General features: G+C 44.9%; 3 protein-coding genes across 4 annotated transcripts; 2 read left to right on the top strand and 1 right to left on the bottom strand.

The window, feature by feature from the left end:
• The first annotated feature begins 2,748 nt into the window (after positions 1–2,748).
• On the top strand, positions 2,749–7,127 carry LOC103644088 (Leucine carboxyl methyltransferase). The gene is made up of 2 exons (NM_001323536.1): positions 2,749–3,251; positions 6,395–7,127. The coding sequence occupies exons 1-2, from the start codon at positions 2,768–2,770 to the stop codon at positions 7,051–7,053; spliced, it is 1,143 nt and encodes a 380-aa protein (NP_001310465.1). The 5' UTR covers positions 2,749–2,767; the 3' UTR covers positions 7,054–7,127.
• A 667-nt stretch (positions 7,128–7,794) lies between these two features.
• LOC100383751 (uncharacterized) lies at positions 7,795–9,671 on the bottom strand. Of its 2 annotated transcripts, XM_035959628.1 has the most exons (6): positions 9,343–9,671; positions 9,130–9,237; positions 8,912–9,036; positions 8,729–8,829; positions 8,575–8,634; positions 7,795–8,109 (listed from the first exon to the last, which is right to left on the bottom strand). In XM_035959628.1, exons 1-6 carry the CDS (start codon positions 9,560–9,562, stop codon positions 8,025–8,027), a joined length of 699 nt encoding a protein of 232 aa, XP_035815521.1. In that variant the 5' UTR covers positions 9,563–9,671; the 3' UTR covers positions 7,795–8,024. The 2 variants fall into 2 exon arrangements, with proteins under 2 accessions (XP_035815521.1, NP_001349057.1); NM_001362128.1 differs by having other exon boundaries at positions 7,882–8,634; positions 9,343–9,606.
• A 6,043-nt stretch (positions 9,672–15,714) lies between these two features.
• On the top strand, positions 15,715–20,763 carry LOC103644087 (cell number regulator 13-like). Its single transcript, XM_020546979.3, has 7 exons — positions 15,715–16,690; positions 16,784–16,826; positions 17,242–17,364; positions 17,770–17,929; positions 18,089–18,250; positions 18,545–18,710; positions 19,189–20,763. Exons 1-4 carry the CDS (start codon positions 16,185–16,187, stop codon positions 17,770–17,772), a joined length of 675 nt encoding a protein of 224 aa, XP_020402568.1. The 5' UTR covers positions 15,715–16,184; the 3' UTR covers positions 17,773–17,929; positions 18,089–18,250; positions 18,545–18,710; positions 19,189–20,763.

Raw genomic sequence — 20,763 nt, 5'->3', positions numbered from 1 at the left:
GGCGGGGGCCGAGCCCTGGGGTCGGGCGAGGCGGTGATTCCTCCCGAGGCCGAGGTTGAGGCCGAGCCCTGGGGTCGAGCGAGGCAGAAACCACCTTCCGAGGCCGAAGCGGGGGCCGAGCCCTGGGGTCGGGTGAGGCGGAGACCTCCTCGTGAGGCCGAGGCAGGGGCCGAGCCCTGGGGTCGGGCGAGGCAGAGACCACCTTCCGAGGCCGAGGCCCAAGGTCGGGCGAGGCGGAGCTTCCTGTTGCGCCTGAGGCTGAACTTGGTTGTTGTCAGCCTCACCCTGGCGGGTGGCACAACAGTCGGAGCGGGGCAGGCGGCGCTGTTTTCCTGTCAGGACGGTCAATGGAAGGGCGAAGTGACTGCGGTCACTTCGACCCTGCCGACTAAGGCACGTGTGTCAGGATAAGGTGTCAGGCGATCCTCGCATTGAATGCACCTGCGATACGGTCGGTTGGAGAGGCGATTTGGCCAAGGTTTGCTTCTCGACGAAGCCTGCCCGAGCTGGGGTTCGGACGAGTCGAGGGTGCGCCCGTTGCTTGAGGAGGCCCTCGGGCGAGGCGAGGATTCGTCTGGGACTACTGTTCCCGCACGAGGCTGGTCTCGGGCGAGGCGAGATCACGTCCCTTGAGTAGGCGAAACCTTGATCTGAATCGTGCCCATCAGCCTTTGCGGTTTGTGTTGATGGTGGTTACCAGTCGTGTTTAGGAGTGTTGGGGGTACCCCTAATTACGGTACCCGACATACGTCTTCGAGCTCATGGTCTAAAACAAAATTAAAACACAACCGATCCGTTGAAAAACGGATATCTTTGGTAGTAAAATAAGTTGGTTCAGCTCGAGTCGTTATAATCACAAGCTAGGACACTAGCTTGGCTCGGCTCGTTAGACAACTCTAGTTAGCTTGGTTCGATAGCTAGTTTAACTATTAACTATTTTTAGCAAATTAGTTAATATATCGTCAGATGGTTATTTGTTAGCTATCTAATTTTACGAATAATTTTTAGCCAGCTAACTATTGGTTGTCGTACATTTCAAACACACTTTAAGTTGGTTCGGTTTGGATCACTATAATCAGGTGGTAGGGAACTAGTTTGGCTCAGCTTGTTAGACAACTCGAGCTAGCTTGATAAACTGTAACAATGCTAAAAATTCTTTACACAATTATTGACTGGTGCCAAACTGCATGGATTTGAAGTTGAGAGAGATTACGGGCTACAGTGAAGGCGTGATTTGAATCGGACTGCGGCGGCAGCGGCAGCGGAAGAAGCGGACGGCGGTGGCGGCAACAGAAGAAATGGGCGGCGACGTGCAGCCATGCACTTCGGGCTGCTGCAGCGGTTGTCGGCTGCGTTGCCACTGCGTGAGGTGAAGCCGGCAAGCCGCCAGTGACCATGCGTCTGTGTGTGGCCGTGAGGGTATGTATGAGAGAGGTGGCCTGTGACCGGTGAATGTGAATATGAGGTAGGGTTTGGTATTTGCTGAGTTGGTGGCCGTTAATTGGACTTGGCTACTTGGGCCACTTGGTGTCGTGGCGTGGTGTATAGTATTGGGCTGGACGGTTGGTGAATTGGTGAGCAACTAGACCAAGTCTCGAGATGGATCCGCAAGCTAAGTTTTGAGTGAGTTATTGAGCCGCGCATAGAGATGTCCAAATGGGCCGTCCGGCCCAGTCCAATGAAGCCTGGCCCGTTTTGGGCTCGGCTCAGGCACGGTTAGAAAATCAGGTCGGACCGTCTAGGCACGCGGGCTCAATTTCATGTCCGAGCCCGGTCCGCAACGGGCTGGGCCGATCCGTTTAGCACGAAAAAAACTGTCCAAAAAACGGGCTATGCGGACCGGTAAGCACGTTTTAGTGTAAAAAAACGAGCTTAACGAGATTAGAGGTAAACGGGCCGTGCCGGGCTAGCCCACCGTGCCTAGTTTCTTGTCCGAGCCCGACCCGCTTATTCGTGCCGGGCCGACCCGGGCCCGCATAGAACCGGGCCGTGCCGGGCTCGAACCGGGCCCAAATAACGGGCTTCGTGCCGGACTCGCGGGCCTCGTGCTTATTGGACATCTATAGCCGCGAGGCCTCCGCACAATAGCTGAATGAATTTGCGCTAGTCCATTGCTGAAATATTTTGTCCCAGCTCAGAAACTCGAGGTGCGGAAGCTAGGACGTCCGATCCGGCAGGCACCTCGTCGTCACGGGCGCGCGCACGTGCTGGTCCGCTCCGCTCCTCTCCTCTCCCCGTCCGGCCGGCCGCGACGACAGCTCCAGTCCGCTGGTCCTCCCCAGCTGCGCCAACTAATTAATACGTAGTACACCACAAACCACATCGCCCGCCGGCCGTCGCCGTCGCCGTCTCGCTACAGTCCGATGCGCGGAGGCGAAGCGCGCCGGAAAATCGCGCGCCACCCGTGCCCCCGGGCGCGCGAGCCGGTGCTGGGCAGGGGTCGCGTACGTGTGGTCCTCTTTTCTTATCTCTTCCCCCGGCTGGCTTTCCCACTCACTCACCATACAAAACCAACCATCATGTACAGTACAGCAACAGCTATAGCCATGTCTTTTGGAGATCACACACTGACGACACTTGTGCTGGTAGTAGTACGTACGGTAGTAGGAATATGGCGAACTAGCTAGTAGCTTTTGCTTGCCTTGCCTGACCACATCATTGGCCAGCTAGCTAGCAAGCATATATAGCTAGCACTAGCAAGCTGCTGCGCTGCGCATTGTGTGGCCGCGCGCAGTCTCGGTGCCGGTGGAGAGCGCTAGCTGTGGCCATGTCGTCGTCGTCGAACTCGAAGCAGGAGAAAAAGGAAGAAGAGGAGGAGGGTGATGTGCCGCCGTGCATGAATGGCGACGTGGGGAGGGACGACGACAACAACGGCGGAGGAGGAGGCGAAGAAGAAGAAGAAGAAAGAGAAGGCGAGTTCGCGGCGGCGATGGCGCAGCTGGCGCCGGAGGGCGTGCGGGCGCTGCACGCGCGGGTGGAGGCCGAGTGGGGCCCCGTGCTGCAGAGCGCGTGCCAGACGGCGGCGGCGCGGGCGCTCTGGGGCCGCGCGGTGCGCGACCCGGCTGCCGGGCTGCTGGCCGGGGAGCGCTACCTCAGGGGGCTTCGCGACAAGATGCGGCGCGACGAGCAAGCCGGCGCGAGCGAGGTGCACGGGGTCATGATCGCCGTCAGGACGCTCTGGTTCGACGCCCGCGTCGAGGCCGCCGTCGCCGCGCTCGGCGGCGACCCGCAGGTCGTCATCCTCGGTGCAGGTTAGCAGCATACGGGCACAGCCCTCTACCCTCTGCCCTGCATGATGCCGTGCCGCAGACCAAAATTATTGCTGATTTATAATCAGGAAAAGATATTGGCTATTTGCATTTTTTATTTTTGCATGCTGCGCATGCGTAGCGCCGATCTTCGCACGCATGGCATGCATGCCGTACATGATCGACGCGTCACGCATGTCGGCATGTACATTCACCCGCGCATGGTACTCGCCTACCCGAGGCATTCTTTTCTCTTTTTTTTTCCTTTTTTTTTCGGGGTGGGGGGAGTGTCAAGTGTGTGAGATTTTGCGCAGGCGCGCACTGTCCCTATAGATGCTTTCGAGAGGCTTGGCCGGCAGTCGTTGACACCGATGACGTCACCGCAGCCACCTCACTGTTGAGGATCACATTTTACCTCACAGGCTCACACTGAACAAATATTAGCCATAAACGAGAGACTACACGCCTACGGCTAGTTAGCCACAAAAAATATATCTGCAAGCAGGAGTCCAGTTCATTAATGATAGCATATTCTTCGTTTGTAAAATAACTTGGCTGGTCGTCATCCACGCGGTCCATTTTAGGGATTGTTCGTTTTAAAACTAATCTATATGGATTAGATTGAGATCGGTTAAATTCATATCAATTAAAAATTTATTTTAATTCCTCTCAATTCATTCCAATTCATATATAATAAGAATAACCAAACAAGACACACCTTATGTGTGGGGAATGAACTTAAACACCCGTGGTTGGCCACGAAGGACAATATCTTTATTAATTGTTTCAAGAAAAAAAGACAACACTAACAGATAAGTGATCTTTAGTTCAGCCTAGTAGACTATCTGCAACGGTATTCTATGTATCTCTCTTTTATATATGTCATCTACAAACACCTCTAAAAATTTTCTCATCTATATCTCATTCTTTTCGAACAACATATTCTATATCTCGTCTTCTATACGTCAAAGACCTATATTAGAAACGTATTTTTGCTTCAGGTTTTTGTGCGTATGTATTTGTTAATAGCCTCAAATGTCTTATACATATTTTAATTTGCTTAATATGTTGTTTAAATACAACTACTATAATACCCGTGCGTTGTGACGGCATATAAATATTCGATAATCGTGGTGGTTATTTTATCTAGTTTGTTAGCCGAGAAGGTGGGGAAAGGAGAACAGGCTTATGCGCTTCGTGCATGACGTGGGACGACAATCCAAAATGAGATAAGGCTTATCTTAACTAGTTTGTTAAGCGAGAAGCTAAGGAGGAGAACAAGCTTATGTGCTTCGTGTGTGACGTAGGAGGAGTTGGTGCTTTATAGGAGAAGAGAAATTAGATAGAAGGGAAAGAATCTCTATGTGGAGAGAATAAAGGAACATCCCCTATATTTATATAACACCTTAGATAACATCTTTGAAAGGTATAGAGGACGAAATCTTCTATAAATATAAGGTAAAGAACTCTATAGGGTGTGCCTCTGGAATCAATCTTTGTCCTCAGTCAATAACATCAATCACTATATCTTTAAATCATGATTTTTTTCATGTGAACTCTCTCTCTCGTCTCTCACTCGTGCAACGAGCGGCCGGCCCCAGCGAGCACATCGAGCAAAAAAATGGGACATGTAGGATTTGAACCAGACCACTTCGTTCCAAGCGTTTGGCTGTTGCCACACAGCCCACTTCCGCTTGTGTTATATAAAAAAGAGATATTGTAACTAACCATAGCAATGTACATGTAATTAACTAGTCCAAATTAAAATGTTTATCTTAGTTTTGGTTGTTATCAGTCTAGACTAAAGAGCTCTAGGACATTAGTCTTGACTAGTGTTACCAACCAAGACTAAACAATCAGCTACGAGTTGTTCCAAAAACATACTCTCTCTAACGTAGTATAGTTCTTTCTAGTCTTTTTTTTCAATAATAAATATTTATAGATTATTTAATGAATGTAGGATTAGTCTAGAAAGAATTATATTTTAGGATGAATGGAGTAACATCTAACTAAACTCATGTGCGTTGTATATGTGGGGGTGGGGTGGGGTGGAAAGCTAATGTTATTGGTTTTGAGTTCTATGAATCGCACCATTTTTTTTGAACCAGAACTAGAGCCACTTTTTGTCATTGTAAGTTGGACAGTTTGTTCCGGAACTATATAGTCAAAAAAAAACTCTTCATACAAACGAAGCTACAGTCTTGTTTGTGACATGGAAAAGGAAGTAATTGTGGCTTAGAATGAAGACACCTGGCCACATTACAGCAAGGAGAAAGTTATCGTGGCGCTGCGCCGCTGCCTATTTTGATGGACCAATTATTATCTTTTTTTTCCTTTTCCAACTGGGATTAGAGTACTCTTTTTCTTTTTTCTTTTTCTAACCGGGATTAGAGCCACTTTTTATACAAACGTCACGATCCTCTCGTGCGTGTGTGTGTGTGATGGAAAAGGGAACAAAAGAAAGCAATTGTGGCTCGGAAGAAGACACATGGCCGCATTACAGCAAGAAAAAAAAAAGATCCCATTTTGATTGAAGCTAGCATGCTTTGTCCATATTACATAGAGCACATCAACATCAGCGCACTGATATTTGTGTCCTTGATGATACTGGTGTCCTATGCTAGATCCCTTGGACCGGTCCAATCAGTTGGCGGTTAGCAAGATGCAGACCAAGAAACTTTTGGCCTGCATGATTGTATCCTACAAGAAAAAAAACTCTTGGCTTGCAGCCGAGGGTACCAGCACTACACATAACAGCAACAGACTAATTTCACTTTCATTTAATATGGAGTAATGGTAACCCAAAAGCAAGCATTGGATACATGAACATTTTGAGAGCATGGCAAAACGTTGGGTTTGATTTTGATAACGCTGGTGGAGTTAGTTTCAATTGGATATATAATGCCTTCACCTAAACCTCAAGTTCAACAGTTCTGGTAAAAGTAAAACCATACATTACAGCTTCTAATGTTTTGAAACAAACGTGTAAAGCTGGAGCAAGAATGCCACATTTTGTGGCACATGAAGCTAGCAAGCTTAGCTAAAATCTGCTTTACAAAGGGCATCTTCGTTTGCAGGATAAGTTTACCCAGAACAAGGCTCGTTCTGACGACCAAGCAACGCTCTCTCACTCTATTGTGTTTCAGGGATGGATGCAAGAGCCTACCGGCTGAGCTGCCTAAAGGGATGCACGGTATTTGAACTCGACTTCCCGGAGCTCCTAGAACTGAAATCCGACCTTCTGCGCGAGGCAGCGGCGAGTTCCGCAAGCCGCCAGAAACTCACCGTGGCGGCGAAATCATTGGCTAGGGTTCCTGCCAACATACGAGACGGGGACTGGATAGCGAAGCTGCAGAGCTGCGGGTACGTCCCCGGGAGGAACACCGTGTGGGTGCTCGAAGGCATCATCTACTACCTCCACCACGCGGACGCGATGCAGGTCCTCGAGAGCATCGCCGCCAGCCGCTCCTCGGCCAGCGCGGTGCTCCTGGTCGATTTCATGAACAAGAACGCGACGCTGCTCTCTCCGACGATGTACCACTTCTACCATGACAGCCCTGACCTCCTGCTGCCTTCTATGGGGTTCTCCCGGGTGACGCTGACGCAGATTGGAGACCCCGAAGCGCATTTTGGGCTGCTGAGTCACCCGGAGAACCTGTTCGATAAACTGAGGAAGCTGCCCAGGTCGGTGGAGAAAAATCCCGACGACGGGACGCCGTGCTGCAGACTGTATTTTGTGGAAGCCTCTGCCTCGCCCGATGACCAGATCATGTGTCCGCTCAATCGTTACTTGGAAATGGAATAGCTGCATTACCTCTTTCTTTTTCATCTCGTGGTGTGCGCAATTCATTAGCATTCAAACCCTGATATGATTCTTGTACAATATTTAATAATACATCAAATCTTTTTTCTCTCTCGAATAATACATCAAATCTTGTCATGAAAAATATATTATTAAGATTCTGCCTACCAAACACACATTCATTTCAGTTTCAAGAAATTACATTTACTCCAAAATCATCAATGCATACATATAGACATACAATTAATTTATGGTGCAAAAGGATTACAAGAGCCCCAATAGCACCTCAAATTCGACTTCCCGTATAAGCGAATATTTCAGAGTGTTGTGCTCAGTTCCAAGATGCTCGTAAGGGAAGTATTTGCGTGCGTGCATTCTTAGGGATAAGTGTGCGTGTGTTATGAGCGGCTGTGTTGTACTATGTAATTCACAAAAAAAAAATGGCACATAAAGATCAAAATTAAAGAAAATACTCCATTATATTTTAGTCCCATGTAATCTAATGGATAGCAGGATTTAAAGAAACTAGAAGCCTAAGGTATAGATCCATTATATTTTTAGTCCTGTATAATCTAATGGATACCAGGATTTAAAGAAACAAGAAGCCTAAGGTATAGATAGATAAACAGTGCACATTTATAATTTTCATAAACAAGACGACAAGTTGTGGAGAACAACAGAGAGAACCTTGAAAATAGTAGTAGCTGAAACAAAATTTGGTATAGGGCCTGCTTGGACAGCTACTACGCTTTGAACTTCTGGCAATTTAAATCTAGTTTTTGTTTACAGACAAGCATTCTTGTACCATAAATATCATATATCAGATCAAATGAACAGATCATTTGTACAACAGAAGTCCCTAATGAGCAAAGGCAAATGAAACCTTACCTCAACGATAGAAGAAAAATAAAAACAATAAGTAAGTCAATTTAAAATGCTTTGAAAAAATGTGATCCGATCTGGCACAAAAAAGTCTAAACACCTAAACAGTCTTTAACACTCTGCTCAAATTTGTCCAGGGCAGAGACACTGCTCAGTAAGCCATCTTTTATCTTCTCTCTGCAGGACAAAATTGATCAATGCCAGCATTTACTAAATTCGTATATTTTGAAACAATATCATAGAAAGACAAGGCTTATTTATTTGAACTTATACAGAGCATTCAATAAAATTTGTACAGATCCATTCATTTCACGTTAGAAGACAATCCAGACTATGAGGTCCGACAATATTACAGCAGTTTATTTAAACTCCTATGGTGAGATGATGATATAAGATATACAACTCCTTTATTTACAAAATCAACAAGAGAAAGAATTGGCTGTCCGTATACAAAATTTTAAATATCCTAACTGGAGATAAAAAAAAGATGACAACATTACATAAATAAAAAGATAGACATAAAATGCTGTCACAGGAAACATCAAGTTGCTACTAGTAAGAGGCCAGAATATTAATAGGTCACACATGTTTCTCATATCCAGGATTTAAATAAATAAAAATATGTGTGCTGGCATTACTCGCCTATCATCTGCGAGCTCAAAATTACTGTTCTCCACCAGAGTTCCCAGTTCAGAGAATGACCTGTAGAAGACAAGGTCAATGAGCCAAAGTTTACTCGATACAATAAACAACAATTCTGTGAGCATCACGTGATGCTAGCTAGCTATAAACATACTTTATGAGCTCCTCGAGCCTAGTATCAGCTTCAACCTTGAGGGAATCCTTATTGGCGAGCAGCGACGCGGCGTTCTTCAGTATCAAGCTGAATGTGCACACCTACAGGGTAATTACATCATTCACCTGGAGCACAAAAACAAACCAGCCGATAGACATGCAAGTGAAAGTAAAAAAACCCAACCTCAACGCCAGTCCGCGACTGGAGCGCGACAATCGAGTTCCTCTGCCGCGGCACGCAGTCCCTTCCTGCCGCAAGGATCCGCCCCTTCACCTCCTCGGCGTCCTCAGTAGACGCACTCGGCGAAGCTACATTGCATCGCACAGCCACGGTTGCTAAGGGTTTCCTGGACATCCGACCAGATTAGACAAGGTCGAGGGCTCCCGAGGACATGGAGTTACCCAGAAGCGCGTGGGCTTTGACGAGGGTGTCCCGGGAGGCGGCGATGGGCGCGAGGAGGAAGGACGCCGACTTCTTCTTCTGCTCCCGCAGCAGCTCCTTGGGCCCAGCTGCGCGCGGCAACACGAAGAGAGAACATGGGAGAATACAAGTGAGATGCCCGGTCACTGCAGAGCCGAGAAAGCTGGTAGGAGAGGCGGAGGATGCGGTCGTACGAATGCCGAGCGAGAAGGCGGCGGCGGCGGCAGGGCGTTCCGGCGCCACCGCTGCCACGAGGAGTGCGACGAGACCGGCGCGGCGGGAGGTGAGGCTCGGAGGCGCCGGTGGCGTCGGTTGCGGCTGTGAGGGTTCCCGGAGGGGAGACGCTACTCCCGTCGTGCTGCGCCGGAAAGGCGGCCTCGCCGGCGGCGCGGCGGGTGAGTGGATGGCGCTCATTGCTAGGCGAACAGCGGTCAACGGGTGCCGGGTGGGGTGGGATTGCGCTTCCTCTGTGCGTGGGCCTCCAAACTTTACAGGACGTCCAGCTGTCCAAATCCACACGAGGAATCCCGTAATGGGAGCATATCTTGTGCACATGCCATGTGCACATATTCAATCTCAGTCAACCATCTTTAATCCGATGTCACGTGGCAATCTTTCAAACATACCCTCCCACCAGCCTCCACATATTGGATTTGTAATTTTGCGAAATCCTCCCTACCTCTTTTCCACCTCACCTTTCAAACCCTTGGCGAATCTAAACAATTTCGCTTTCTTCCCCGATGCCGACAGCCTCATCGTCTCCCGCCGCTGGGCGCGTTCGCGACGGGCGTGCAGAAGAATAGTTGTTCTTTTATTGGCTGATGAACACAGTTTGCATTGGTAAATTAATTCTTGTTCTCACTGCAGAATGCCTCTTTTGGTACCTGCTTGCGAGGATGCATTGAAGCCTGCTGTTGGAATTAATTTTTGATTCTTTACAAGCTGTTGAAGAATATGAGAGTTTCATTGGCTGCGAAATTCCAAAATCGATTGAGATTCATCCACCAATTGAAGTTCGTTTAAAGAGTGAAGGAGTAAAAGAATCAAGAGAGCAGCTATGTGTGTTTGGTTGAGGAGCGGAAGGGAATGAAACGACTATATTCTTATTTTTTTATGTTTGGTTACCATGGAGGAGAACGGAGCGGCTCCTGGAGTCTATAAGGTAGTGTTTGGTTGAAGAGCCAAGTAGAACGGAGCCGTTCTGTCTCAGTTTTGTTGCTGTTTGGTTACAAAGTAACTAGAACGGAATGACTCCAATTAGGGAATATTCTCCTCAGATCCGGAACCATTCCGCTCCAAAAAATCAACCGGACGGAGCCGCTCCGTTCCCATCCCGCTCTCACAGTCGCGCCCCGTTCCGTTCACTCTGCAACCAAACAAAAAATAGAGCCGCTCCGTTCCAGATTACCAAACACAGAACAGAGCGGCTCCGTTCCTAGAATCAGGGATGTAACGGCTCCATTCTACTTGGCTCCTCAACCAAACACTACCTAAATAACAAATATTTGGGATGCTCTCGCTTCACCAAAACGTCCGGATGCGAGCGCTCTCGCGGACGCGAGCGCTCTCATCCCTCTTCTCCACTCAACAGTCATATAACTCTTCAACCAAACAATAAACGGAGCGGCTCTACTCTATTCTACTCTTCAACCAAACAAACAAAAAATGGAGCGATTTCGTTCTGTTTGCCAAACATAGAATGAAATGACTCAATCCTTAGAAATTGGAATGGAGCCGCTCCATCCCAGTTGGCTCTCCAACCAAACGCAACTTAAGCCACGCAAGGGAAAGAATATCAAGAATGCAACGAATTAGCCACCTCAATATGTGAACTTCCTGATGATTTTGTTCATCTTCTTTTGTTGTTGACTGTACCTAGTTTACATGGTAAGTGGTAACTGTAAACAATCTGTTATATTTGGTTCAAACTGTGCTGAATGTTGATGTTTTGTTTTAAACTAGATATTCTTTCTCTCGTACTAGGACTAATTTAATAACTCTATTTTTCTAAAGAATTATTATTTTTCTAAGAAAATTAGAAAACATCTTACGCTGACTTTCTATCTCATCTCTTATTTCACTTACTATTCATTTGTTCAGTAGTATTTTCTATTTTGTATGGCTATATACACGCACGATCAGTTACTATATACTCCTTCTATTTATTTTTAGTTGTCGCTGGATAGTTCAATTTTGCACTATCCAACGACAACTAAAACGAAACGGAGTGAATATGTTTTTAAGGACACTCGCTAGTCGCTACTACGGCGCTCCACTAGTGGAGTCGAGTTGGTAGAACTAAGCATGCAAATGTAGTAGGTACGTGGCTACGTGCACCTTGTGATAGGAAATTAGGAATCCACGGCACCAAAAATCAACCACAGCCAGCCAGACGATATGCGTGGATCGCACCGCTCACCGCATGGCATGGTGTTCTTTTTAGCTTCCCTTTAGGTACACGTACACTTGCAGCGGCATTTTTAATATCGAACGCATAATAACACACCAGCAGCTTGCTCGTTAGGCTTGAAAAATGCTATGGAATCGCATTCACTCACCTTTTGCACTGATATGACGATGATGCTCGAAGACATTTTCCAGATGCCAGCATCGGTCCTTCGGTTTGAACTAACCTATGAACGCCAGATGCCACGAAGAGCCGAACAACACTGGGTTGTGGGTTCCCTCCACGTATTCTGGTGTTATCGCAATGGATCAGATTCCAGCTAACTTGCAACAGTCATTACTAACTAATATAATACCTTTTTTATCCTAAATTGTAAATCATTTAACATCGTGTTTGGTTACACGCATTAAGAGAGTCAGACTCACCACATACATTAACCATCATCTGACGTGTGTTTGGTTTGTTGTATCCAGAAGGCTGAACATGTACGTACCGATGCATCTAGCCTTTGTGGGAGCCATTTTCTGCATCCACAGATACACACAAAACGGGCGTATCTAGAGGGCCAAGCTCGGGGCGAGCCTAGCTGCTTGAGCGCAGGCATCCAATCACACGATTAGAGATTCAAACCATCTCAAATTTTATCATCTCAAGCTTAACCAAAATTGTAAAAAAATATGACATCAGATAGGTATATTACGAGATAGCGCACATCGGTGCCCTCCTTCGAAGCTTTAGAACACCCTAAAGTTGCAACTTGCAACAGCTGTCTTTAAAAGGCATCTAAATTCAGGGACATGCTCTTCTGCCCCTAAATCTAAGGGTGTCCTCCCTAAAGTTTTTACACTATAAACTATGAGAATTAAACACATAATTAATGTGTATCGTTTTAAACTATGACAAATATATATAGAGAGAGAGAAACTAATTTAAAATATATTATGAATATGATATATTATGTATAGGGGATGAATTTAGAGGGAACCACTGTAGAAGCTAGAGTTTAGGGGTTTAGAATAATTAAGAGGATGGTGAAAAAGTGAGATTTAGGGAGCTGTAGATTAGAGATGACAATGGATACCCAGAACTCAAATATCCAATAGGTTTTACCCGATATAAGTGCGGGTGTAAGATGATTCTTTTATTCGTGGGTATATTAATGGGCAAGAACCTCTATCCATCGGGTAGACAGGGTACAAATATGTGTGGGTACTATCCATACTCGTGTACTCATACGAGAAGTATACGCATATCATGCAACTATTTTTATCTAATAAAAGCACATCTTATCTAAATGAAAATCCTTCTTCAACTATTGTTTGTTCAACTATCAAGTTATATAATTATATGATTTTTTTAATTTGAAGTTAAATTTGTTTTGTGTGTGTTTGTTTGACATCTTTAGTGATTGACATATTAGAATTTAAGATTTTTTTTGCGGGTACGAGTTACCCGATGAGTAAAATTATGTGTGCGAGCATATGTATGTGTAATATTCTATACCCACAAGCAAATATGGGTAAAATTCTATACCCACTTTAAAGCCGCAACGGTTGTCCCTAAAGAACACCCTAAATTTAGGGACAAATCTTCATGTCTCTAATTATAGGATGTTCTCTCTTCCACCTAAATTTCTTATACTCTAGGCTACCAATTAAACATATAGTTAATACTCTCTTCGTTCGTGGTTTAGTTAAAAAATGAACTAGCGAGCGATAAATATTCGAGAATGGAGGTAGTATATAGATACTATTTTAGACTATGACTAATACATAAGTGGAAAAAACAAATTTACAATATATTAGGAATATCGTGTATTGTGTATAGGGGATAGATTTACAGGTAACCACTATGGAAGCTAGGATTAAGGGGGGTAGAGGACGATGAAAAGTGGGATTTGGGGAATGATATGATATGGAGGGAACCATTATTGATAGTCTAAGGGTCTGTTTTGTTTCAGCTTCTGGCCGTCATGATCGGCTATTAACAACCAAACCCTTTTCTCATGCAGCTTTTGTGAAAATCGTCTAAACCAATGTAAACGTATAATTCAACGAATCGTCACGATAAAAGGAATTTGTCGCTTACTAAACCATAAAGTAACCCGTGATATCCAGATTCAGATGACACTAGATTATTTTGGAATCCTGATTCTCAGAAAAAAACATTTCAGCAAAAAAAAATCCAAACAAGAGAACTGCACTTTAGTTGGTGGGCCCAAATTGAGGAAGACAGGCTCCTCCCTCCGCTCCATGAGCTCTTCATCCTGGTCGATCGAATCGGGTTGCCAACGTGGCATCCTGCAGGGCCAGGATTGCATGGGCAGGAATAGATCCACGGCCAAGATGCGTGCCATGTTATCGCCTATTATCCGCGGAGACAGCAACTATCTTTCGCTACTCGCCCACATTAAGTATACACAACATTTGGAGCATACCTAACTTTATTTAATAACACCACCATATATGTCCTAAATTAAATATACATAATGGCTATCGAAGAGCTATTTGTAACCTAACTATATACACACACATGAAACTATTAATATTCAACATCGTTAGATATTGATATTGTTTTTTATATCACTTAAATTTAGAATAGTTTATACGCTTATCTTGAAATGAATGAAGTCTATAAAAATATTTCTTCTCTCCTTTCCAACTTTCTTTGGCTACGTTTAGTTTATCTAGTCAGCTGACTAAACTTTAGTCAATAAAATTTATTATTAAAATATCTGGTTTGGTTTTAGTGACTAAACCTGACTAAAAAACATTACTTACTATATATAAAGACTTTATTACCACTATTTATAGGACGTATGGAAGAAGGTAAAGGATAGATACAGTAAAAATACTAATTTAGTCATTTTTTGTTACCGCTCAACAACTAGAGCACTAAGCTTTAGTTGGGGGACTTCTAGTCACCCTGACCAAAATTTAGACCCCCTTTACGAGAGCTCTGACTCCTTTAGAAACGACTCTGGCTTTAGCTCCTTGGCTTCTTTAAAGGAGCTAGAGCCATTTTGTATTTTGTTTGGCAAAATGGCTTCTCTAGAGTTTTATTCGAGTGGATGGTGACAGGGGCGGTAATTTTATCAAAGGTTGGGTAAGAGGAGCCGGTAGAAGCATATTTTTTTGTACTCTGGCTTCTAGTAAGAAAACAGTTCTGGCTCTTGGAAGGCTCTCGATGGGAAGCTGTTTTTTGTGGCCGTTTGATAGCAAGCTAAAGCTACCGAAAGAGTCGTGCCAAAGGGGTAAGTAGTAACTAAAGTTTAGCCACCCTAAATCAAATAGGCCCTCAATTAAAATAGCAACGGAATATACTTAGTTCATCCTATCATCATAGCTTAATTAAACAAATGCCTTTTCTTTTATTCATAAATACAACATTTTCAAGATACGTCCTAGATCAAAGTAGAATCTCTGTCACGAATATTTTCTTGGCGTCTTCTTCTACTAGTAAAATGCCTAGAGCACATCCCCTAAAGTTCATCTTACTTTATATCTATACTCTAAAAATAATTCACACACTCATCTTACTCTATATCTATACTCTAAAAAGAATATTTCATATTGTTCAACAAGATTCTATTTTATACGACACAATTTTCTACACCCACTATACTCTATATCTAGAACTTAATACTAATTGCCATATATCTTATTCAACCATCTTCAGCTGCTACCCCTCTCTCCTTCCATTCGAGCGCACGAGAACGTGGCCGTTGCCAAGCAATGGATAGTGTTACTGTTGTACAAACACTACATCTATCGTTCCAGCGCTCCTACAACAAAATAGCGTTAGTGATAGGGCATGCGACTACAACAAATTTTTGGCTTAGGGTAACACTATCTCGGGTAGCGCAGCACATCCAGTCCCCAGTGCAGACAACCTAAACCTCCAGCTCCAGGTCATTTCCTCAATCGCATCGCCGCCCGCCCACTACAACGTATATCTGTACTAACTATTAAGGGGGCAGTGTAGACTGCCCCCGCCCCGCATGCGAATCCCACCCGTGGCTTCGCCTCCCCGCCGCGAAACCAGCTCACCCGCACACCCTCGCGAAACCGGCCATCGCCCGCCGCTCCTCAAGCTCCACGATGTCGTGCTTCAAGCACCGCGAATCCCGCGCCTCCCCCATGGCGAATCCCACCCACACCTCAATCACCACAAATCCCGCACCTCCCCTACCGCGGAACCCGCCTGCGGAGCCGCTCCTCAATCTACCGCGAATCGCCCGCCGCTCCTCTAGCTCCGCGAACCGCCTGCCCGCATTTCGCGCTCACGCAGCGTCAAAACGCAACCGCGGCTCCACGCTTGCTCCCCCGCATGTCACGCCCCCACACCGCCATCTGCAGATTTATTCTCGCTCTCGCAGATCTGCTCAGCCGCGCCCTGTTCACCGGGAATTCTGGAGCTGAGGGCGTAGGTTCGAGCAGAAGCTCGAAGCATGGCTATGGCCGAGGGGGAGAAGCACCATGCCCGGTGCCGGTGGTAGGTAGGGCTCTCTGATCTCGGATGCCTTTCACGCGGCCCGGCCCAAAGGCTTCCCGTCCGTTCCGTCGGTTAGCAGAGGACGGAAACAGAGATCGGGTGATTGCTTGACTCGGGAGCTGAGCCGAGGTCGCAATGGCGTCGTGGGACAACCTCGGAGAGCTCTCCAACATCGCGCAGCTCACGGGGCTGGACGCCGTCAAGCTCATCTCCCTCATCGTTAGGGCGGCGTCCACGGCGCGGCTGCACAAGCGCAACTGCCGCCGCTTCGCGCAGCACCTCAAGCTCATCGGCGGCCTGCTGGAGCAGCTCCGCGTGTCGGAGCTCAGGAAGTACCCAGAGACGCCGGAGCCGCTGGAGCAGCTCGAGGACGCGCTCCGCCGGGGCTACCTGCTCGTCAACTCCTGCCAGGACCACTCCTACCTCTACCTCCTCGCCATGGGCTGGAACATCATCTACCAGTTCCGCAAGGCGCAGAGCGAGATCGACAATTACCTCTGCCTCGTCCCGCTCATCACGCTCGTGTGGTTTCATGCCGTATCCCTTGGCGAGGGAATGGTCGCGCTTCCCGTTGTTCGCCACTGTGTCCGCCTCCGTCCAGGCCTCCCCGTGCTTTTCACCACCACCACCCTCTCCTCGTCGTAAGCTCCCGTTCTCAGCCACAAGTGCCATTTTCAAAATTCATATTGTGTTGTCGTCCCCTAAATATCTACCACCATTTGGCTTGTATGCAGAGAAGTTATCATGAATCTACTCCCTGATGGTGTCATATATCAGGTGCGTTTGCAGACTGCTCATGAAGCTTCAAACCCTGTGGCTGTGCTGGATTTAGTTTAGTGGGGATGAACAGTGCGTTTTCTTCGTAGTGCTATTTGATAATTCGAATTGGTGTTGCTTTGTTCATCTGTTAATGCTTCACCATGCCTGACTCAACCATACATTGATACAGTACAATTGTAATATCACTTAAAATTCACAGGATCATTGGGTATTTACCTAACTGCTGCTATTGGGTTGTAATAGTAATACTTTGAGTAAAAATTGGGAGGGAAAGTGTAGTTTGTCCAGATGCTGGGACTGGCTGCCTTAAGGATTTCGGAAGTCCACATTGGAAGTAGCTTCATGTGCAATTTTTGCATGCCGTGTTTATTTCTCCCTTCCAAAGTTCCAACCTCATTTTTTATGCGTGTAGTTTGCTCCTCTTGACTGTCCTACTGCAATAGATAGTTTTTTTGGATACTGGAAGCCAAGTTTGGTACTTCTTCTGAAAAGTGAACTCTGGCCAAACCTCATCATGTCTGCAGCAGCAAAAGGGGTAAGTGGCTTTCTCATAATTTTGGAAATTGTCCATATCACTTTTCATGATCATGCTTGTTTTCTAGCAGTAGCAGCGAGTGGTTTCCTCTACAACTCGAATTCCTTTCGATTCAGTTCCCTGTCCAGGATTTGTGTGGGTGACTAATAAAATTGTGCTTGGCTGGAATGCAAATTGCTCGATGGTGTTGTTAATTTGGTCTAAGCTGGAGATGAAGTGACTGACTCCATGGGCTTCATAGTGCCATGCCAGATCATCACACTGCTGCCACCTGCATACAATGTCCTGCTGCAAGCTTGCAACTACTGCAGCCACTTCGACATATTGCATTGATACTATTTATTTCCAGGGACATTTTAGTATTTAATTTCATGTGGTATGTTAATTATTGAATTCATGGTGCAGTAAAGAACTCATGTACCAGCAAGCTCTGTGCCGTTTTGGAAACTTCAATGCGATCCAGCTTAGTGAACCAGCTCCTCTTCAGAAGCTGCTGCTGATGGCACTAAAAGATTATGAATCAATCGGTGATGAAAATGACGAGGAGAAACTGGAGATTGCAGAGGTAAGTTATTTTTGGAATTGCCCAAAATCATGATTAATGTGATAGGTGCCTAAGGTGATGTATATATTTATATGTTATTATGTTTGTTTATTTCAGTTTGAGTCTGCCAAAACTTCTTGTTACATAGCTCTTTAAACGAACATAACCTATATTTTGCAGGCAAACTCGAAAATACTGAAAGAAAACGCTGAGATGATTAATGAGTACTTCTCTATTCACGTTGATCACGATGGGAACTTGACCAGGCTTCCAGTTGTACTTGATCAGTACACCCCTGATATGGACCGTCTCCCAAATTTTGTTTTGACTATGGGGAATGATGTAGGTTTTCTCTTATTAAGTCAAGTTCATTATGTGTGCTACTTTAAAATTGGATCGTGGAACTAGAGTGCTAGACTATACACTCACTATCGAGATGGCAAGTGATTCATTGCATAACTGTTTCAGCTAATGAAATTTAATTAGCTTTTCCTATATAAGTATCTGAACATAAGTTATTATTTAACTTGTTTCTTTGTTTGAGCCCTGATAAGCCTCCCTCGTGGCATTTTTTTGGATGATGCAGTCCTCGTTCTGGCAACCCTGATTCTTTTAGTAATTTCAATCTTAAAATAGGTTACCTGGGATGATGAGAAAGAGTGCTTCAGAACGGCAGCAGCTGCTATTGGGAACTTCTACGCACTCCATCCTCCCATCCTTCCAAATCCATCGGGGAGTGGTGTTCAGGTGTACAAGAAAAATAAAGCTTGCATGGCGAGTGGTGAACATGTTGATAGTACAGGTGAGTGGATTGGTTTATGTACTTTGCAGCTATTAGCCTATTAGTCTATTACTCAGTGAGGTGCTACTGGTGCTAGGACAGTATCAAGAGTTGCAAGTAGGGGTGGTAATGGATTCTAGATTTTACACTATAAAATTTAAGGATCGAATTGAATTAGGATCGAAATTGGATTTCTAAGATACTAAAGAATATTATGCTAATTTTTGGAGGGTGCTCTCTTGTTTAAGGAGGGTTTCCGACAAAACAAATTCAAAATTTTGTTGGTTATTGAATTATTGTTAATTCAAATGCTTAAAATGCCCTCTATAAGTTGTGCGATATTTTAAAATGTTTTTATTTACATTTACATTGTTTGTTTATGACCAAAAAAGTTCTTATAAGTTGAACCGTTCTTTCAAATTTTGATTAGTATCTATCATTTCACATATTCGGTTATAACTGTATGTTTACCTTAATTGTGCCTGATATTTGTTTGTAGATATCAGCAGACGGGAGGGAGCATTAGCTTTAGCCTATCAGCTATTCAGAATCTGCAGATAGGAGGGAGCATCAACTATTCTATAATTGCTTGATATATTTTTATGTAGTGCTGCTTGAGTTTTATAACATGACCGTCGAAACTAGATTGGCAGTCAGCTAGATATAACCGACCGTCGAAACTGGCTTCTTATCATGGTACGCAGTGCGCTGCAAGCCTGCAAGTGACATCAAATTGGATTGGCAGTCAGCGGGTGTCACAGTGTCAGTGTCGATGGAATGGTTCTGCAGCGCATGTGCTTCTGTAATTTCCACAATAAGTAGTCAAGTGCTCCCTGACATTGTAGTGATCCCTGCACGTTGGTGGAACTCGACAACTTGCCAAAGCGCCAGAGTCCATCTTATGAATAGAGAAAATAACAGGAGCAAATAAGTAACCGAGCACGGGATTCTTCGCAATTTGATTTGCGAGATCACTATGGCAATAGACAAACCAGACTGAAAGGAGAACAACTCAACATCAATCTTGATTATCAACCAAGAGCCTAAACTCCTTTGTCATGTGTTATTGTTTTAATCCTAAACTATACATCGTTGTGGATATTGAAGATCTGGTTACAAGCCTACAACTTAACTGATATATATATATATCACATGATGATAATATGTATATTCATGGTGACACCTTTGCTCCTTGAACATGTTGTAGTCTATTGTGTAGTTGCAAAAGAATCTGTGAATTACCAGTCAGTGGAGATTGAGAGGGATTCCCCGGCTAGCAGCTCAAGCAGATTAGGAAGTAGCTCATCTTCATCCAGTGGTACAGTACAGTGGAGCAAATGAGTATCTGCCACCATTAATGCTGAGTTATCGATCGAGTAGCTTGTTAATTCATTAAAATTCCTTGCAGATTCTCACTCTGATGTTACGGTTTATTTTTCAGTAACCAGAGGATGACAAGCCTACTACAGGAGTTGGTCCTAAGTTATACAATAAGCCTGACTTTTTTTTACAGAGCACAAATGCCATGTTTTTCCTGTTTGGGCTAGCACCACAAATGGAAACAATAAATTGGACTCAACCTATGGTGAAGATATGAAGGAAGAGCACTGTCCCATTATTCTGTTTTTTCGGTAATTAAAGCATCATCTCTATTCTTGGTTGTTCCCATTTTTCTATTATTTAGTAAGTAGCTTATCTGGCTAATGTTAAAAACTGTAAGAAGACCATGTTTCTAGCATGAACATGCCAGCATTGTGCCATCAACAACTTCCCTATTAGCTCACGGTACACCATGCTCCAGTCTGCCCCCTGGTTATCACTAATTCAGTCATCTGTGGTGCTGATTGTGTTCCCAAGATGCACTGAAATAGAGCAAGATCAAATGAGGATGGAGTTACTGTGTAGAGATTTTTGTTCCCCCTTTGTAGCAGCATCCATGGATTTTTATTTGCGCAAAATTACTCTCTTTTACGGGTTCATTCAATAATTCAATTTGTTGCTTGGAAACCACTATATAATAAATACAAATGCTATGGTATGATTTTGTGGATTCTGATCGCTCCTTTTCTTGTTA

Source organism: Zea mays, chromosome 1 (genome assembly GCF_902167145.1).
Source record: "Zea mays cultivar B73 chromosome 1, Zm-B73-REFERENCE-NAM-5.0, whole genome shotgun sequence".
NCBI lineage: Eukaryota > Viridiplantae > Streptophyta > Magnoliopsida > Poales > Poaceae > Zea > Zea mays.
This window is presented reverse-complemented; position numbering and strand designations above follow the sequence as displayed.